The sequence below is a fragment of the Sciurus vulgaris genome, assembly GCF_902686455.1.
Source record: "Sciurus vulgaris genome assembly, chromosome: 12".
In the NCBI taxonomy this organism is placed as follows: domain Eukaryota; kingdom Metazoa; phylum Chordata; class Mammalia; order Rodentia; family Sciuridae; genus Sciurus; species Sciurus vulgaris.
In genome coordinates this window covers 23,251,287-23,271,092 of record NC_136473.1, presented here as the reverse complement: position 1 = coordinate 23,271,092, position 19,806 = coordinate 23,251,287, and the positions used below count along the sequence as shown (strand labels likewise).

The 19,806-nt window shown below is 38.1% G+C and overlaps 1 protein-coding gene across 5 annotated transcripts in view; it reads right to left on the bottom strand.

Moving 5' to 3' along the window:
* Positions 1-19,806, bottom strand: part of LOC306641275 (uncharacterized protein C10orf67, mitochondrial) — a 169,159-nt gene that overhangs the window by 91,222 nt on the left and 58,131 nt on the right. For 4 of the 5 annotated variants that reach the window (XM_079106336.1, XM_079106332.1, XM_079106334.1 and 1 more), the window contains 3 exons: positions 18,151-18,294; positions 16,876-16,950; positions 3,018-3,185 (listed from right to left, as the gene is read on the bottom strand). In XM_079106336.1, the coding sequence (XP_078962462.1) occupies positions 3,018-3,185; positions 16,876-16,950; positions 18,151-18,294 (387 nt within the window). The remainder of the gene's footprint in view (positions 1-3,017; positions 3,186-16,875; positions 16,951-18,150; positions 18,295-19,806) is intronic. The other variant, XM_079106333.1, reaches the window with a different exon arrangement.

The following is a 19,806-nucleotide window of genomic DNA, read 5'->3' as shown; positions in this document are numbered from 1 at the left end:
GTGCAGCATCCCACTTGTTGTCCCCATGGAACCACTGCCCATCCTCATTCTTATCCCAGAGCAGCTGGACAGACCAGTTAACCTGTTGAAGAGAACATTTAAAGTCGTGAAGATTTCAAAAGTGTAAGAAGCTCTCTCAATCCTTAAAGAATTGAGATGTTCTCCAAGTCCAGAGGCCTGTTGTTCAGTACCTTGTATAGAACAAAAGCCAGATGGTTATAAGGACTTCTGTATCTCCTCATACTAATTAGAACTTAGTTTTCAATCTTTCTTTAAGGAGTTCAAAACCATTCCGCATTCAGTACTGCAGGTACCATATCATAACTCTACCTTAGCTAGGTAGGTATTACCTAGAATTTCACACATGGGAAATAAAGCAGAATTTCCCTGTCACAGCTTTAAGCAAGACAGGATTAAAAGTTATTACAGTTTTAGCCATGTGCAGTGGTGTACACCTGTAGTCCCAGTGGCTTGGGAGGCTGAGGTAGGAGGATCTCCAGTTCAAAGCCAGCCTCAGCAAAAGCAAGGCACTAAGCAACTCAGTGAGACCCTGTCTCTAAATAAAATACAAAATAGTGCTGGGGAAGTGGTTTAGTGGTGGAGTGCCCCTGAGTTCAATCCTCAGTACACCCCCAAAAAAAGTTATCATAGTTTTTAGTAGTTTCTGTTAAATTATTTTCTCCAAAAAATAAGAGTAGATGTAAACTCATGCAAAGGTCAAAGAAAAATAAATGCAGAAATTGGATGTAGTACCTACTCCAAGGCAAGCAGAACTTATAAGAACAATTCATATTCAATTTTATTAGACTTGTGCTGATGACAGTAGTACTTTCCTTAGAAGGGCATCAGTGTTTTCTTTTTCAGGATGTAAGGATTTCTAATAGACTAACAAAACAAACACTCCTTTAGCAGTTAGTAAAGGTCCTTTAGAATGGTTTGTGTTCAATTCTGTGTCTCTTATAAACCTGGAGTTATAAATAAGAATCCTAAGGGTTGGGGATATAGCTCAGTTGGTAGAGTGCTTGCCTTGCATGCACAAAGCCCTGGATTCAAATCCCCAGCACCACCAAAAAACAACAAAAAAAAAAGAATCCTAGTGAGGGATTTAGATAAACAGTAGGTTGCACTTAGAGTGACCAGTAACCAGTGTTTCTTCTTAGTGTTACTGTTTTACTGTATAACTTCCCAGTTTTCTTGTATATATACATGTGCCAATATTTCCATGAGTATACCTACACATGTATTAACATATTAGTACATTATAATGCTATAACATAAAATATACATTATGATATGTATATGGTTTGGACCTGGAAAAATCTTGTGCTGAAAGCATGATCTCCAACACAGTCAGGTTCAGAAGTGGGGCTTTGGGGAATTGATTGGATCCTGAGGGCTCCAATCTCATCACTATACTATATTGATAGCTCATCTGCTGGAAAGTGAAACCTAGTTGAAGGAAGTAGGTCAAAGGGTGTGTCCTGGAAGGATATGTCTTTTCCCTGTTCCTCTCTTTTTGCTTCCTGAGTCCCACAAGCTGAGCTGCTTTTCTGCACCAAGCCCTTCCACCATAATATTCTGCCTCATCTCAGACTCGGAGCAATGGAGTTGACTGACCATGAACTGAACAAATCTGAAACTATGAGCCGAATAAATCTTTCCTCCACTTAATTATTCTTGTTAGTTATTTTGATCACAGTGACAAAAAGCTGACTAGCACAATATCCATTACATTCTTTAATTCTTATTGTAGAACATGATGCTCTACCTCATATGGGGGCTCTGGGTTCAAGTGGACGTTGGCTCATGTGCCATTTTTACTATTTATTATTTGTGTGTCCCTGTTAACCACCCTGTCTCTGCTTCCTCATCTGCAAACTGAGCTGTGAGAATAAGAAGACATACCATGGATAAAGTATCTGGGACCTGCTGTAGGTTAAGCTTCCCTGATCTGAAAATCTGAAATCTGAAATGCTACAAAACTTGAAAAATTTGAGCACCAACATGATGCCAAAGTGGAAAATTACATACCATGAAGCTTGGTTTCATGCACAAAATTATTTTAAAATATTGTAGAAAATTACCTTCAGGCTATGTGTATAAAAGTTATATATGAAACATATAGTTCTATCCCTGAGATGTATATACAAATATTCCAAAATCCAAAAACAGCTGAAATCAGAAACACTTCTGGTTCCAAGCATTTTGGATAAGGGAGACTTAATCTGTAGTTGGTTTCTATAGATTTTTATTTCCCCGGTTCTGACATTTCTGTTGGACTATCTTAACCAAACAATGGTCAGCTTCTTGCTCTTAGAACCTAATAATAAATCCTTCTCTGGCTCTGGACTATGGCTAGATCTGAGATAGCTCATACCTCAAGGCGGACAGGAGATGAAGAAGAACTCGTTCTCAGGGGCCACACTTTCCAAAGCCCTTAAAAATTCTCCTTTTGGATAGGTGTGTAGGATCTCCTTTCTGTTTTCTTATTCTTTCCATTTTCATTCCCATCAATACTTTGTCTAAGCAGTAAAGCAGCTCCAGACTCCCATCAAGACAGGGAAAATTGGGGGAGATAGAATCCTATGAGTTTTTCTTTCTTGATATATTTTATTTAAAGGTCATTCTGTTCCAAGCTGGCTTTCTGGAAGGCTCTGACTTTGGAAGCTTAGCTTTGTGTCTTTCCAACTGGACTGGGTTGGAAAGTTTGAGTACTGGGTGAAAGTTTCAGAATTCCCACAGAAATTCCCACTCATATACTTCTAGAGAGGAATTTTTGCGATTGCAGAATTTATAATTTATAAAATATTTATATGTTCATTATAAATAAATATTGAGAACGAGTATATTGCTCTTGTTTAAATTGTTTTCTAGGATACACCATTGAGCAATAAACTGCTGGACTAGCTTATATTGTGGAGAGATGTCTAAGATACCTCAATTCAATTTCACTTATTCTTAACCTAAGCTTTTAGCAACCCAAGACTTCATTTCCATATATTAAAATTAATCTTTACCTTGAAATTCGCAAGTTTTAGCAATCCAGTTTCTTCATAAAGTTCTAGTTCTTCTTTCAATTCCCTAATGATTTCTTCTTTCTCTTTCAGTTTTCTTGTCAAAATATTCAGTTTGATATTTGTTGCATCTTGCAAAGCAGCTTTCTCTTCTTCTACGTTAAAATATTGCTGGGGAGGGAAAAGCCACATTAAAAATCAGAAACTCAGCTAACACCACCAGAAACCATTTCTTGTTTTATTTAAGCTGCTGTCTGGTGAAATTATGTTATTTTTAAAATTTGCTCACAATTTTTAGTAAATAACTTTTTTACATTAAAACATAAGCTAAAGAATCAGGCAATGTAGCACAGCATTTTTCTATAAAACTGAAAGCATGATGTATTACTTTATCAGCCATGCAAATAATGATAGTAAAGAGCAAATTACAGAACTGGAACTCCCCGCACCCCCAAAACACACACACACACACACACACACACACAGATATCCCTCTCACAGCAGCAAGAATTTGGCAGCTATTCATCAATTAAAGTGCTTTGTGGGAGCTTTGTGCCCATAGGTGATTGCATAGCCCTGATGAAGCCTAAGCTACCAAGATGATTCTGGCTACTAACCCAGAAATGACCTTATTCCTCTGTGGACTTGGCCACAACCTATTTGGCCTTGGTCCTACCACCAGAACCATCTGTCAAGGGACTTAAGAGGTTGTCATGTCTGCCAATACCTCTTGAGACATGTCTACTTGGCCTCAGTTGTGGCCATGAATCCTGAGGGCCCTGTAACTCAGCTAAGACCTCTCTCAGCTGTGGTTTTTTCCTAGGGACATACCAGGAGTTATGCCCATCTATGTCTTTGGAGTTAGGCCACTGACTTCAGTCCCAAAGCAAGTTCTGCAATGTTCAGTAATTTAGCTCCTTTCAGCTGTAATCTGACAACAGCAATCTCTCCTACCCAGGAGGCAAGGTTCACAGATGTCAATCCCATTGCAGATCTTCTCAGTCCTATCCATCCAGAGACTTTTCAGACAGGAGTGTAGGATCTCCTGTCCAAATAGGAGACATACCATACATGCTACCTGAGGTAGGCCTGCTGATCTCAGTCCACTTGCAAATTCTGAAGCAACCCTGTGACCTAGCTCCAGACCCACTAAGCCATGGTCCAGGGGCAGACCTGCCTCCACAAGAACCTGGCAGAAGGCAAGTTCATCTCTGTCCACAGTGCTGGTCGGCAGCCCTCAATCTCAGCTATGAGAGTCACTTTAGTTTTAAGGACACACTCAGGCTGAAAGCAAAAGAATGGAAAATATACTACACGAAAATGGTAACCAAAAGAGAACAAGGGTAGCTATACTCATATCAGACAAACCAGACTTTCAGTCAAGCTTTATTCCAAGAGACAAAGATTATTACTATATTATGATAAAGGAATAAATTCATTGGTAGGATATATAATTGTAAATATATATGCACTTAGTATTGGAGTACCTAAGAATATAAAACAAATGTTAACTTAATTAATTGAACTTAATAGCACTTAAAGAGCAATATCATAACAGTAGGGAACTTCACTACTCCACTATCAACAACAGATCACTCAATCAGACATAAATTCAATAAGGAGACAGCAGACTTGACTGACAGGAGAAATAGCAATGAGAAATATTACATGAAAATTTCAGGGAGGTAACTAAGAACTTGAGGTGTGCAGAATAAGGTGATTGCAAGTAGCTTGGTATTGCTAGAAGGCAAATTTTTAGCAAAGAAGCAGAAAGAGAGAAAAGTGGGGCAATGCAGAGGCTTTCTGTGTAACACCAAGGGGTTTAAAGTTCACTCTACAGGGATGTAGGAAACCAGGAAGGTTCTTAAACAGTAGCAGAATGTGATCAGACTTGTGTGTTGAAAGACTGCTCAGCTGACTGGATAAGTGATTGAGTGTATGAAGACCTGGAAGAATAAGAAAGCAAAAGTCACAGGCCAGGTAAGCAGTGCTGACTGCCAGAACAAGTTCAAAGACAATGAAAAAGGGATTTAGGTAAAAACTGAATGGCTTACTTAATATGAAGAGTGAATTTGTTTTCTTTTTTCTATTGTTGCATATCAGCTTTACCACATAGTGGCTTAAAACACCACACACACACACACACACACACAATTACATTTATTATCTCAGTTTCTACGGGTCAGTAACTCACACCTGCTCCCCCCTTTCCCGTTCAGCCATTTTCCCTGCCTCCCAACCACATGTCAATCTGTGAATATCCTAGCTAGCTATTGGTTCATCAGTCAGCTTGCAAGTATCCTTCTCCTATATTGGTCCCGTTAGCCCTGCGGAATTCAACTGCTTTCTTTTCTCATGCTTCTCTCTCTCCTACTCACTTTCTCTATCCTCCTCGGTTTCACACTCTCTCTTGCGCATGCCCTTTCTCGTTCCCTTTCTTTTCCTCTCATTTTCTCTCTTACCCTGCAGAGAGACACTCTGTTTGCTTAATAAACTCCCTTGTGTGATTTCCTGTGTCTGGTGTGGTTTCCGTGGGATCCCTTACAATGCCGAGCTCAACTAGATCCTCTGCAAAGGTCTTGCAAGGTTACAATGAAGATGTAGTTCAGGGCTGTGGTCTCATCTGAGGTTCAGTTGGTAAAGGAGCTTCTTCTAAGCTCACTCAGGTTGTTGGAAGAATCCATTTCCCTGTAAGACTGAACTTCAGGTGCTTGCTTGTCAGTCAGAGCCTGCCTTGAGTTCTGAGCCACAGTGGGATTTCCCAGCATGGCCTCTTGCTTTCCCAAGCCCACAAAGGAGAGAGAGACTCAAGCCAGACAGGAGCTGCAAGAAAGCACAGGCAGCCCATCACCTTTGCTCTGTTTTATTGGTTGGAAGTAAGTTCCAGCCTATTCGCATTCAAGGAGACAAGAGAGGTGATCACACAGGGGTGTGAACACCAGATGGGGGATGGTGGCAGCCCTGTGAAGAGTCTGTTCACAAGGACTGAAGATCAGGTTTCCATCTGGGGAGAATTGGGGGAGGTTTATAATCCTTCCAAGCGAGACTACTTCTAGTCTCACTAAAGGCAGCATTAAGGGAGAAGATGCTTTGTATGGGTCATGATGAATTTAGCAAGACATATTTTGTCATCTTATTTTAGAGACTTTAACTTTTTGCAGTGTCATCTATTTTCTTCCTCATCTTCTTTTCAACCTGAAGTCTCATTTGGGTCATTAACATTGATCCAGGCAAGTGAATTCTTCACTATCTCAGGACATGTCTCCTGTCCTTGGTAGAAGCCCATCTGGTTTCGTAAGAGTTCGGATGTTTTAATCCCTGCTAAATACCAGGATGTTAGTATTTCACTGGATGATATTTGGACTTTTTTTGTTTTTAAACTTAAGTATGACTGATTTAGCACCCAAGACAATATTCACTGGTAAAACTTTGAATGGATAACTGAAACATTAGTGTTCTCATTGGGAAAAGTTCTTCATTGGCATATCCTCAAAAGGCAGAAGAAAATAAGCAAAGAATCAAGGGTTCTATTGCAAAAATCATTGTTTTCCCACTTCAAACACTTTTAAAAACAATTTTAACATTTTTATCATTTTAACAAACACAATTTTAACATGACAACCTTGAAACTGATGCAGGTAACTCTGCATTGAATCTTCATTTATATTTGAGAATGTAAAGAAAAGGACAAATCAGAAATGCTTTCTTTGAAACAAATACTACTAATAAAGAGGTTATAGTCCCTACAAAAAATAAAATGAACAACAAAAACTGCAAATAGTTGCTCGTAACAACTTCTTCCAAGTTACCAAAGAAGAGGTTTGATTATCTGATGATGTAGACATAATACGAAAGCATTTGAAGTTGACTTACATCTATCCCCTTCTTCCAAAAACTGAAAGGAAGTCTTTTTGGGAGGTAGAAAATTTTGTACAATGACATTCTCTGGTTTAATGATGATATAAATCGACACTTATTGATTTTCAACATCACACATTTTAAAAAGATCAAATATAATCATCAAGTTTTTATGATGACATTTTCTTCTGTCTTATGTAGCCTATTTCTTTTAGCAATTTTATCTGTTAACAATTTCTATCAGAACTATGAGTTCAACATTTACATTTGTACACATTTGTGTTTTTATGTAGTTTCATTTGTGTTCATAAAATCTGTGATTGAAATAGAGAATATATTTAGGTTACTATTTTTTAAAACTCCATACTTAAAAATGTTACTGTTAATAGCATTTTGTCTTATGAAAAACAAAGATTGGTAGCGCATGCCTGTAGTTCCAGCTACATGGGAGACTGAGGTCGGAAGACAGCTTGAGTCCAAGAGTTCAAGGCTGACCTAAGCAACAAGCGAGACCTGCCTCAGAAGACACACAAAAGAACACTGCCAGAGGTTTGCTTCAGGCAGCCTCTCCTTACCCCTCATGGCCTGTAACTAAAACAAGGAGGGCTAACTTTCCTTTGCTACCAGGGTTTTGGGTTTCCTTAAAGTCATTAAGAAGACACTGAGAGTGGTTTGGTTTCATATTTATCCCACCTATTGAGAGGTCTCTGACAAGCCAGATGATGTTTTAAGGAGGATGTTGAGCAGTCTAGGATTCTCTTCCTAAGAGGAACAATTAAGGAGTCGGTGGCTTATACAGAAAGGGAGAAGACACAGGAGTAGCAGAGTTTTCTGCAATATCTGAATGATGTCGTGTCGAAGAGGGGTGTCAGTCACCTTTCCTGCCGAACACCAGTTGTAGTTACAACCCAAAAGAAAGGCATGGAGATCGACACTTAGATTGAAAATTTGCATTTGGGCTGGGGGGAGTAATCCATCTGAATGCAGCTCTTTTGTGTCTTTCTGCAAAAAACTAGCAAATACAATGATGTATGAGGAGCACTCTGCACTGAACCTGGGCCATAGTAAATAATTCAATATATAATGACAGCTTTTATTACCATTTATCATCTGTTAAGGGAAGAAGAGCAAGTTTGCCCAAGTGTCACCCAACGTAAAAGAATCACTGGAGGCGGGGCTTTCGTTAGGTTCCAACAGTTAGGTCCACATGAAACCCAGGAAACGGTGTTTCTCTAAGGTTCTCCCTACATTTCTGAATCCTTTTTTTCAATTTTGTATCTATCTGTCCAGCTCCTTCTCTTCCAAACTCCCCACAACAGAGTTCCATGAAAGCCCTTCGGCTATTCCGGATTTTTCTCACAGAAAAAAAAAAAGAAAAACAAGGTGAAGCAACACACACTACCAAGGCGATGACTTCATTCATGAGCCCTCTAAGGAACATATGCGCTGGTGAAGGTAAAGGTGGTTCTGTGGCTCTTTCATTTGAGGGAACAAATTCTGATGGTTCAGACTCCTCAGTTTTCCAAAGCCACAGGTCTCTCCTCTTGTCCAGAAGCTACATGCATCACACGGAGTGTGAGGCTAGTCAGTCACTGCCTCTGCTGACGCACCAGTGCCAAAGGTATCAGCAAGCAAGGGTGCACACCCACCTCACTTCTGTTCCCTCCTTAGGAGGGTGCATATGTCTCTTCCACTTGAAAGCAAGAAAACACCTACAGGTGGAGCCAATAGGTAAAGGTTTCTTTCTGGGGTGATGAAAATGTTCTAGAATTAGATTATGGTGATGGTCGCACGATTCTGCAAATATACTATAAACCATTAAGTTGTGTACTTTCAATGGGTGAATTTTATGCTATGTAAAATATATTTCAATGAAGCCCAAAAAACCTATGGTTTCAATATACACTAATGATAGAACATGACAGAAAATATCACATAAAAATATGACAGAAAATATCACATTTTCTAAAGATATAAAATATAACACTTAGAAATAACTTAGTTGTATGAAAAATGCAGACAACCTACATATATAAAACTCCAAAACTTTATTAATATATAAAACAATACATAAATAAATCAAGAATAATTCAAGATAATATTCTTGGTAGAAACACTGAACATTATACATGGATATTATTTCTTCCTAAATTCATAAATAAATTTCAAAACAATCAAAGTTTAATAAAAATACAAAAAAAAGCTTTTCTTTGAAGTGGAAATAAACAAAATTACTTGAAAGTTTATCTGAAAGAATAAAAGAGCAAAGAAAAGTTTAGGAAAGCTATCTAATAAAAGAAGAGCTAAATTCACTAGATATTAAACATTTGGGGCTGGGTGTGTAGCTCAGATCAAGTGTAAGATCCCGAGTTCAATTCCCAGGATTGAAAATAAGAAAAAATTCTTGCTAAAAATTTTTAATACAAAAATCAATATAGAGTCATAATACAGCACAAATAGCCTGAATATGTAGCCACAAAAATAGCTAGTTAGCCATGAAATTAATCTTAGGTTTATATGATGAGGGAAACATCACAAATCAATAGAAAAGGAAGATATTCAGTGAATGATGCCCCAACAATTGTTTATAAGTTTAAAAGCTAGTGATGATATTCCTGACTTTCACTCCTCTATTCTTTTTCAGTGGGTGGGATGGGGATGAAGGTGGGAATTAAGTTTCTTTTCTTTTTATTTTTTATTTTTTTGGAATGAGGGATTGAACCCAGGACTTCATGCATGTGAGGTGATATCTTTACCACTGAGTTACATCCCAGCTCATTCCTCTATTCTGAGTTTTATAAGTGCCTAAATCCCTATATTAAATCCCTATGTGTTTGAAATACCTAGTTTGTCTTATGTGAATACCAACTGATGCATTTCCAAAACAAAAAAAAATCTAAGATGTATTTTGAAAAATTATGTTTGCCTCTATCACACAAAATTACCTCTAATATCACACAAAACTGTTTAAAAAGTAAATAAATTTAGAAATTTACTCCACAGCCAAACAAAAAACTATCTTTATTGGTCTCCAGAGGGCAGCATGGAGTCACTTACCTTTTCTCTGCCAAAAATGTATACCTCACATTTCCAACTCTCTTTTCTTCTTCCTTGTGACTAAGCCTTAGCAAACCAGGTAGCCAGGATTAGGAAGATTTTGTGAGATCATGCAAAGATTAGGAGGGCTTTGTGAGGTCATGCATCAAAGTGATGCCAGCAAACCAAAGTAAAGATTCACATGATGACTTTTTATTTTCTTCTATTTTTATTTTTTGCAGTTCTGGGGATGGAACCCAGGAGAGTTCTACCACTGAGCTACATCCCCAGACTTTTTTTCTCTTTTTTGTACTGGGGATTGAACCCAGGGGAGTTTTACTACTGAGCTACATCCCCAGCCCTTTAATTTTTTATTTTGAGACAGGGTCCCACTAAATAGCTTAGGACCTCACCAAGTTGCTGAAGCTAGCTTGGAGTTTGCAATATTCCTTACTCATCCTCCCAAGTTGCTCGAATTACAGGCATGTGCCACCATGCCCAGCCTCATTCCCAGTGCCTTTTATTCTTAATTTTGAGACAGAGACTCACTAAATTGCCTAGGCTGGCCTCAAACTTTTGATTCTCCTGCTTGAGCCTCCTGAGCGGCTGGAATCACAGATGTGCGAACGGGGCTGGCTCAAATAATGACTTGTATTTAACATGAACAAGTTTTTATTTAATCAGATAAGGCAACCAACCACAATTAATCCATTTCCAGTTAAGCATATTTAACTATTTCATGTTTATAAAAAACTGATGAATATAAAGAATTATTTCAGAGCCTTCCACTCAGAGAATGTAGAAATAGTGCACGCGCGCACGTGTGTGTGTGTGTGTGTGTGTGTGTGTGTATGTGTATAAGGGGTGATATTCATTATTCAGACATATTTTTGAACATCTTAAAAACATTAGAAATACGGCAGTGTCCCAGAAATCATTGAAGACACCGAGGACTATAAAAGTTTTTTTTTTAAAGATTTTATAGTTATACATAAAACACTCGGGCCAAAATTAAGTGAATGCAGAAACCCAGAAAAGCACACAGAATGCCCAAGCTAGTCTTTACTTCTAGGTATTGTTAAACCAGGTAAATCTGAGCTTTGATTTCCAACTCTTCAGGACACACAAGAGAGACAACTAGGTCCTCTTCAGAGTGCCAATTCTAAATAATAGAAGACCAGTCCATTAAAGGGTGACCCAGAGGTCACCCTTTCAGTGTAAGATGAACCAGAGGCGACCACCTTGAACCCTGTACCCAATACTCTGAGCTGGAGTTGGGCTTCTGTCTAGAAACTGGCTCAGGTATAATAAGGGGACAGAAACAAGACAAAATTCTCCTGAGAACTTTACACCACACAGCTTGATGCCCAAATTCATATATCTAAGTGGTGTAAAAAAACATCTCAAGCTAAGAATTAAGTTACAGTGGTCATAGATCCAGGAGTCTCATAGACACAAACACAAATGTTCCCTGAAGAAACTAACCTGGGGGTTGGGGAGATAGCTCAGTTGGTAGAGTGCTTGCCTTGTAAGCATAAGGCCCTGGGTTCGATCCCCAGCACCAAAAAAAAAAAAAAAAGAAACTAACCTGTATGCCAGGACTCGAAGAATTCTCATGGAAATATGAGATCATGGTCAAAAATATCATGAAACTCAAAACTAAATGACATATGAATGAAACCTAGCACTTAGTAGACTCCCGAAAATGGAAGATATGGGAATTATAAAACACACAATATAAATCAATTATATTAAATATTATAATACAAAGGGGGTATGGTTAAAGAATTAATTTGCATTTTCAAACATGTCTATTTTTTTGTGATGGAATTTTTTCATGACAGGATCTCGAAAGGCTGATCTCAAACTCCTGGATTCAAGAGCTCCTCGGGTCTCAGCCTCTCAGGTAGCTGGGATTATAGGAAGGTACACCCTGCCTGGCTTCTGAGGGAAAATTCTAAACATAAACCAAAATAGAGCAAAATAGAGTAAATAATAATAGTTTGCCATATACTTATCTACTCATTTGTGCTTAAGTATTTTTTGAGAGAATCCTAGACATCAGCCATTGAGCCTGAAACATTTCAAGGTGCATCTCTAAGAACTGGGGGGGCTTTCCTTACATAATCACAATGCCAGCATCGTAACTAACAAAATTAGCAAATAGCTTCTCAATATCATTTAACATACGATCCATAATAAAATTCCTCCAATTGTCTCAAACTCCTTCCTCCTTTTCTTTAAAGCTGGTTTGTTCAAATCAGGATCCTAACATGCTACATCAGGCAAGCCATCTCTACTTAACTAGAGTAGAACTTCTTTCCTATGCTCATTTCCCTCTTTTCCTTTCTTCTGTCTTCCTCCATTAAATATTAAAAACCTGTGTCTCAAGCACTGTACTAGTTACTGAAGAGACTTGGATGACTAAGTCTATATGGTGTTTGTCTCTGTAGATTGCATCTTTCCATTTTTCTAACACATATATTTAACACTTTACAGTAGTCATCATTCTAAAGGATATTAAAGCGCCCCCATTTCTCCCACATAGAATTCAAGAACCTCCCCCCCCTCCCCATTATCTACAGAATAACTTTAGAGACACAGCAGAAAACTTGACTCCCAGCTCCCCCACTGGCTGGCCCTGTGACCTTGAACATTCTGCTTAACATTGCCCTGATTTTTCTCAGCTACGAAGTGAAGATCTTGGTGCCTACTTTGAAGGTATATATGAGCTAAAACAAGACAAAAGAGACTTAGACTTCATTTCTGGGTGCCACATTTGGACAAGCCAGCTGGCATAGGTACTGCTTTAGATGCATAGACTGGGCTTATCTTCAAAGTAGCAAGAACGCTAACTTGAAATATAAGGCTATGAGATAGCTCCTGTAATTAATAACACCACCTCAGGAATGGAAGCGTTGTAACCAAGGAACTGAACTATTAATTTAATTTCAATTTCAGCACCTACATATGGCTAGTGGCTACCATATGGGGCAATGCCACATCTAGCAACACTGCCCATGTACACTTCTCTGACAAGGTCCTTCTTACCCTCTCACATGCTATTGCAAGTAGAAAGCTATTTTACCTAACCAGTTTTGCCTAACAAGCACTCTTCCCTCTGATAACAATCTCTCATTTCAATTTGGGTAACCCCTCCTTGACATTATCTCCTGGGATGGGTATATTCCTCTGAATCGACTTGGGGAGGGAGACAATATCCAGGGCAGGTCATTCAAAGTCAGTCTTGTGACTTCTGTAGAAACTAGTTGAAAAGAGATGCTTTCTCTGAGTTTGCAGAATCTGTGTGGAAATGAAGTCATCAGAGTATAAGGCAGAAGCAGGGGATGGACAATTCCTTGATGACAATATTTAAACCCCTAGACACAGATTTTCCTGAAGTCATTACAATCTCTACACTTTTCAGTTACATGAGCCAATAAAATCCCCTTTTAACTAGTGCCAATGCAAGCTAGATTTCTATTGCTTGGCACTCAAAATATTGTAATATACATGAAATGACCTACCTAGAATCCCCTTTGATTATTTGATCACCTACTGAGTACTTAACATTAAACTCAGCACAAATATCACTTCCTCTGTGAAGTCTTCCCAAACATAACAGCAGAAATAACTGCTCCTCTGTGGTGTTCCCTAAGTCCTGGTATCTATATTTACCTCTGCACTTGCCAACCTACAATTTGTTAATTGTCCTGTTCCCCACTACTCATCCCTACCTCATCTGCATAGTGCCAATGCTCAGCATATCTCAGTCCGTAGCATTCATTCAACAAATGTTGGTTAATCTGAAGATAAATTTGTCTTCCTTAAACATATGACAGCCTAATAATTTGTGCAGATTGTTGCTGCCCTTTGTTACAATAACTATGTTTTTTGAAAACAACATAACCTAGGTCAAACCATAGGAAATTGTTGATATTTGACCTTCTTTGGGCTCCAAAAATGGCTTTTCATTAGGTTCAACATAATAAGTGTTGATAATGGTCACAGATGTCTTAAGGATACTCTTGTCATATCTGCAGTCAGTGGACAAAAGCTATCAGCCTGAATACTAAGGTAGGATAATAAAGGGGCAGAAAGAAACATTGACATGAAGGAGTACCATGACTGCACTAACAACAAACCAAGCACTATTCTAATGTGTCACAGAGACAATCCACTTTACACTTAGAACCTGTCTGTGAGGAGGGTACTATTATGATTCCTATTTGACAGCTGAGGAAACCAAGGCAGAGAGATTCAGTACTTTATCTAAGGTCACATAGAAATGAAGTGGCAGAGGCAGGATTCAAACCCAGGTAGTTTCACTACAGAGTTCCTGCTCTAAATCATATCTATGCTAACTCTTAACCAGGATGATGCTCTGAGCTAGGAAAAAAAAAATCATTAGAAAAGTGATCTAGGGGCTGGGGAGATAGCTCAGTCGGTCGAGTGCTTGCCTTGCAAGCGCAAAGCCCTGGGTTCAATCCCCAGCACCCAAAAAAAAAAAAAAAAAAAAAAAAAACAGAAAAGTGATCTATTTAACAAATTTAATTGAGAAATTGCTTGTTGACGTGAGTGCAAAGCTACTGTTCCAGCTATTTAATGTAGCAACACAAAACACAAACTTTTTATTAGGTTGACAACTATGAGACAGGGGTTCAGGGCAGGAATAGCAGGGATGGCTTGATCTCTGCTCCATAAGGTAATTTCAGATGGAAAGAGTCTAACTGGCTAATGACTGGAGTCACCTGGGGGTTTTACCCCTCATATTTCTGATGCCTGAACAGCGATGACTTCAGAGGAGCCTGAAGATTCAGCACCTACAAGTCATCCCTTCATGTGGCTTGGGCTTTTCTCAGCAGGGTCACTGGATTCAGAGAGGGAGAATCCAGAGGGCACACCTTTTGAGAGTATCAGGATAAAACTGCAAGGCTTCTCTAAACCCAGTCTTAGAAGTAATGCAACTTTATTTCCTCATATCTTTGCTTATAAAGCAAGTCTCTAAGGCCAGCCTCAACTAATGGGAGGGGAATTAGACCACACCTCTTGATGGGAGAGTAGCAAGGTAATGTTACAAAAGAGCAGGTGAGTGGGACCTAGTGTTGTAGCCACCTCTGGATACAATGTGGCACAAAGTCACAAAGACTGTTGACAGAGCAATCAGTCCTGGAATGTCTTCAGCTGCAAGGAACTGCATAGTCAAGCAATGGTGGCTTAAACACCGAGGGGTCATTAGCTCCTGAATACAAGAGCAAGAGGGCAGGCAGGTACAGCATACTTTTGTTGCTCAATGACATCACCAAGGACCATGGCTCTCCATCTTTTTTTTCTGCCATCTCTACATGTGTATCTCTGACCTTGATATCAGGTTGGCTGCAGCCATTCCAAGCTCAGGTGACACAATAATGGCAAGCAAAGATAAAGAAGCATGTTTTCTCCTACGAGTTCCTTTTAATTAGGAATAACCACTTCCTTCTAGAGCCTCCTAGCCTACTTATCTTCAGGTACCATCATGCTCTTGCCCTTGCCATAGCTTAAAAGGAAGATGGGAAGGAAAGTACATGGTATATTGGCTTCGAGAAGATTTGAAGTGCTTCTGTTAGTTAAAAAGAAAGAAAGAAAGAAAGAAAGAAAGAAAGAAAGAAAGAAAGAAAGAAAGAAAGAAAGAAAGAAAGAAAGAAAGAAAGAAAGAAAGAAAGGATTGGAGAGAAAGTGCAATTGGGGAGAATGACTGTTGAGCAGAAATACGTGACTGTTGGTCACAGGTAAAAGCAATTAGTCACTCATTCACTTAGCAATTATTATCTGATAGTCAGTTATGTACCAACCAAAGTGCTAAGAGGCAGGGCTACATCAGTAAGTCAGACAACATTCCTGCCTTCATAAAGCTTACAGTCTGGCACAGAACAGAGACATTTAACAAGCAATTCCAAATTAAGTGCAAATATGTCAATTGCTCTGAAAAGATATGCAATCAGTGGGCAATTAGTTATAAATATAAGATATATATTTATGGAAGCATATTGAAATGAAAGGTGAGATTGTAGTTATAAATACTAATAGAACCACAAGGTCCTTAGTCTAAAAAAATATTGAGGGGCTGGGGTTGTGGCTCAGTGGTAGAGCGCTCACCTGGAATGCATGAGGAACTGGGTTCCATCTTCAGCACCACATTAAAAAATAAATAAATAAAATAAAGGTATTGTGTCCACCTACAACTAAATATATATATATATACATATATATATATTTAATTAAAAGTTTGAATTTTCCCATTGTATAATAGAGTGAAGAACCATATCTGATAGATATAAGTATCCCTGTCATTAGATAAGTTAATCCATGGAGGCTCAGAGACCATTTGCTGCCATTTACTACAAGTCCCATGAACTGTCGCTTAGGCCATCTGATGTTCTAGCCAATTGCATTTTTTTTTTTTTTTCTTTTTTTTGGTGCCAGGGATTGAACCCCGGGGGTGGGGGGGACTTAACCACTGAGCCACATTCCCAGTCCTTTTATTATTTTTAATTTGAGATGGGGTCTCACTAAGTTGCTTAGGATTTTCTACATTGCTGAGGCTAACTTTGAACTCTCAATCCTCCTGCCTCAGCCTCCCGAGTCACTGGGATAACAGGCCTGCACCACCACGTTATCCAACTGCACTATCCAACTGCATCCTTACTGGGCAAGCTTTGGGTTACTCCAGCACTTTCCCAGATGTTCTGGAAACCACACTGGAATTTTCCAGTTTCTGGAAGTTTACATCTGTCGCAATAATACATTAGTTTGGTAAATTTAATGTAAGGATGAACAGTTTGAGAACCGAACTCTCTGAGATGACCTGAAAATTGAGGAAATGGGTGTTCGAAAGTTAAAACACAGAGTGGAGACTCAAGGTGAGCACCACTCCTTGCCGGAATAAGAACTAAAGCCAGTTTTGTCCTTGACAACATCGAAAACCCACCTGATACATTCCTTTGATAACAGCAATGCCATCAGCTAACTGTTGGTTAAAGCATTTTCTCATGATATCCTCATTCTGTAAACCAAAAACAGATAGTGAGCATTACAATATATTTCCAAATACAACTCACACCTATTAAGGAACTTATAAAAAAACACCATCCAAATCATCACAATCTCTTGAGATCTTCAAATTATAATCATTTCTCCACTATAGTATTATAACACATTTAATTTTTACTTATGTGTAACCCAGAGCAATAGAGAAATCTTATGGATAAAATACACACAGATAATTGGAACACCTCATTTCCTTTTACACATCAATTAATGTCTTTTAGTGCCTTCCTTGTAAGAGTAATAAAATCTACTTATGATTCATATCTTCTTCTGACCTTTGTTCATGAGGACTGATTGGCTAATCTTTAAGCCAGAGTCATTTTCTGATTGAGTACCTAATTTGGTTTCATCTGTTAAGGATAAAAATGGAACAGTAAATTTTTAAAAAACAGTCTTGATCCTGACATCAGTTCTGATTCCAGAATGGATAAGCAACAAATAGGATTTAGAGTCAGAAAGGACAGAATTTAAATACTATGCCCTTTACCATCTATCTGGCCTTATGCAAGTTACCTAACCTTGGCAAGCTCAGTTTCTTAAGCTCTAAATGAGGTCTATAACAGGACTTCCACTTTAGGATTTTGAGAGACTTAAAGAATAAATGCATTTAGAAGACTTATCATAGTATTTGGTATGATGTGGTCAACAAAATATGAGTTTTCTTGTTCTATAGCACAGAAATATTAGGGATGTCTGTTCTTAATGACAGATAAGTATGTTAACCTGACAAAAAAATCTGAGGAAATTCCTTGAAGCAGTTTTCATATCTTTGGTTCCTATAGGGCCATTAAAGCAGAAGTAAGGTCACATAAAATTGTGATTCTGAGCAAGAACTCAAGCATCAAACTGCCTGGCCTGAAACCTGAAGCTCTGCTGTTTAATGGGGAACCTTGAACAAGTTAATTGACCTTTCTGTGCCACAGTGTTCCTATCTATAAGAGAGGAAAAGTAATTATACCTACTTTATAAGGTAAATAGGTTAGTGAGTTCATATACAACAAAATTATAAAAGTTCCTAGAATTATCTACTATATAAGATACAGCTTACATGAATTAAGTTGCCCTCATAAGTTACTAAATTCAAAACTGCAGTACACAGACGTCTAAGTGTAAGATCAATCCACATGTAAAATAGAGAAAATGAGAGAACATCTACCTGACGATAACGTTTTTCCACTTCTAGGATCCTGTCATGTAGGTCATTGAAGATACTGGAAGACTCCTCTTGAAGCCGGTCCTCAAACTTCAATTGAAGAAATTCTTTGAGAAACTTATAATCCTCCTGAAGGGATGCAATAATCTAAAAAAAAAAAAAAAAATTAAGTATGGATTATTGCAGAGAATAAGGCTTTCTGTGTAAATATTCCAGCACATTCCCTGGTTCTACTTATATAACCCAGCAGCACCTGGCCAGGGGCCTGTCCTGCCTTTTTTTTTTCTTTTATTATTATTACTATTTCTCACAGATGGTGTACACTGGGGAATTCTAATAATTCCATCTCATGGTGGTTAGGGTTCCAAAATGACTTTATCTGCCAAATGAAGATATGTTAATTCGTGTTGGAGTTTAATCCCCATTGTGAGGAATTAAGGTGGGGCAAATAATCTGTGATTAGGATTACCTAAAGCCATCAGGAAGGGAAGTAGGGAGGTGGAGAGAGGGATGTAAGGAAGGATATGGGAAAAAGAGATTAGAGGGAAAGGAGCAAGAAGTGGCAGTGAGATCATGTGAACTGTGTCTTAAAGGAGATATCCAAAGCTGCCGGACACCATTTCCATTTAAATCCTACTGACCACAATTAGTCATTTGGACACACCTAGTTACAAGGGAATAAAATTAAAAACTTTTTTGAAAGTTGTCTTTATAAAAGACAACAATAAAATTGCAAGTATATAGGGAAGAGACAGCCTCAAAAGTTACTAGTGGGAGTATAAATTGGTACAATCTTTATGCAGGGCAATTTGACAATATCCTTCAAAATGACTAATGCGTACATCCTCTGACTCAGAAATTCCACTTTTAAGAATTTACACCACAGATTTACTGGCACAATGAGTCTGTGCAGGATTATTCATCACAGTAAAAGATTAGAAACTACCAGAATGTCTATCGATAGAGGATAGCTAAATAGATGATGTACATTTTGTGACATGATGTACTTGTGAAATAAATAAGGAAACTATGTAACAATATGGAATGATTTCCAATTACATTAAATGAAAACTAAAAATAAGGTTCATGAGAGTATTTATAGAATTAGGCTACCTCACATGATAGTTTTATTGATCAGTATTTTTAATAATAACTCTTAATATCTGATGTGTATGAAATTCTCTATTCCTTTACAATGAAAAATTTCAAAAATATGATTTTATAATTTTTGAAGTATAATAAACATAAGTTTCTCACAGATGTCACAAAAAGTAACAAAGCATTGCACTAAATAAGTTGGCTTATATAATAAGCATGACATAAATATAACTCATAGCTTGCATTAATATTTTTTTTGTACTGGGAAATTAACCCAGGGGCACTTAACCACCAAGCCACATCCCCAGCCCTTTAAAAAAACTAAGTTCCTGAAGCTGGTTCTGAACTTGAAATTCTCTTGCCTCAGTCTCCTAAGCCACTGGGATTACAGGTGTGAGCCATCATGTTTGGTTCACATTAATAATTTTTTAAAAATACAACTGTCATCTCAGTTTTTCAAAATGCTAATCATTTATTTGGGAAGTACTGTGGAATAAGATTATTCAGATAATATTGCTATATTGCATGTACAAAACTTAACAATGAATTCTACTATTATGT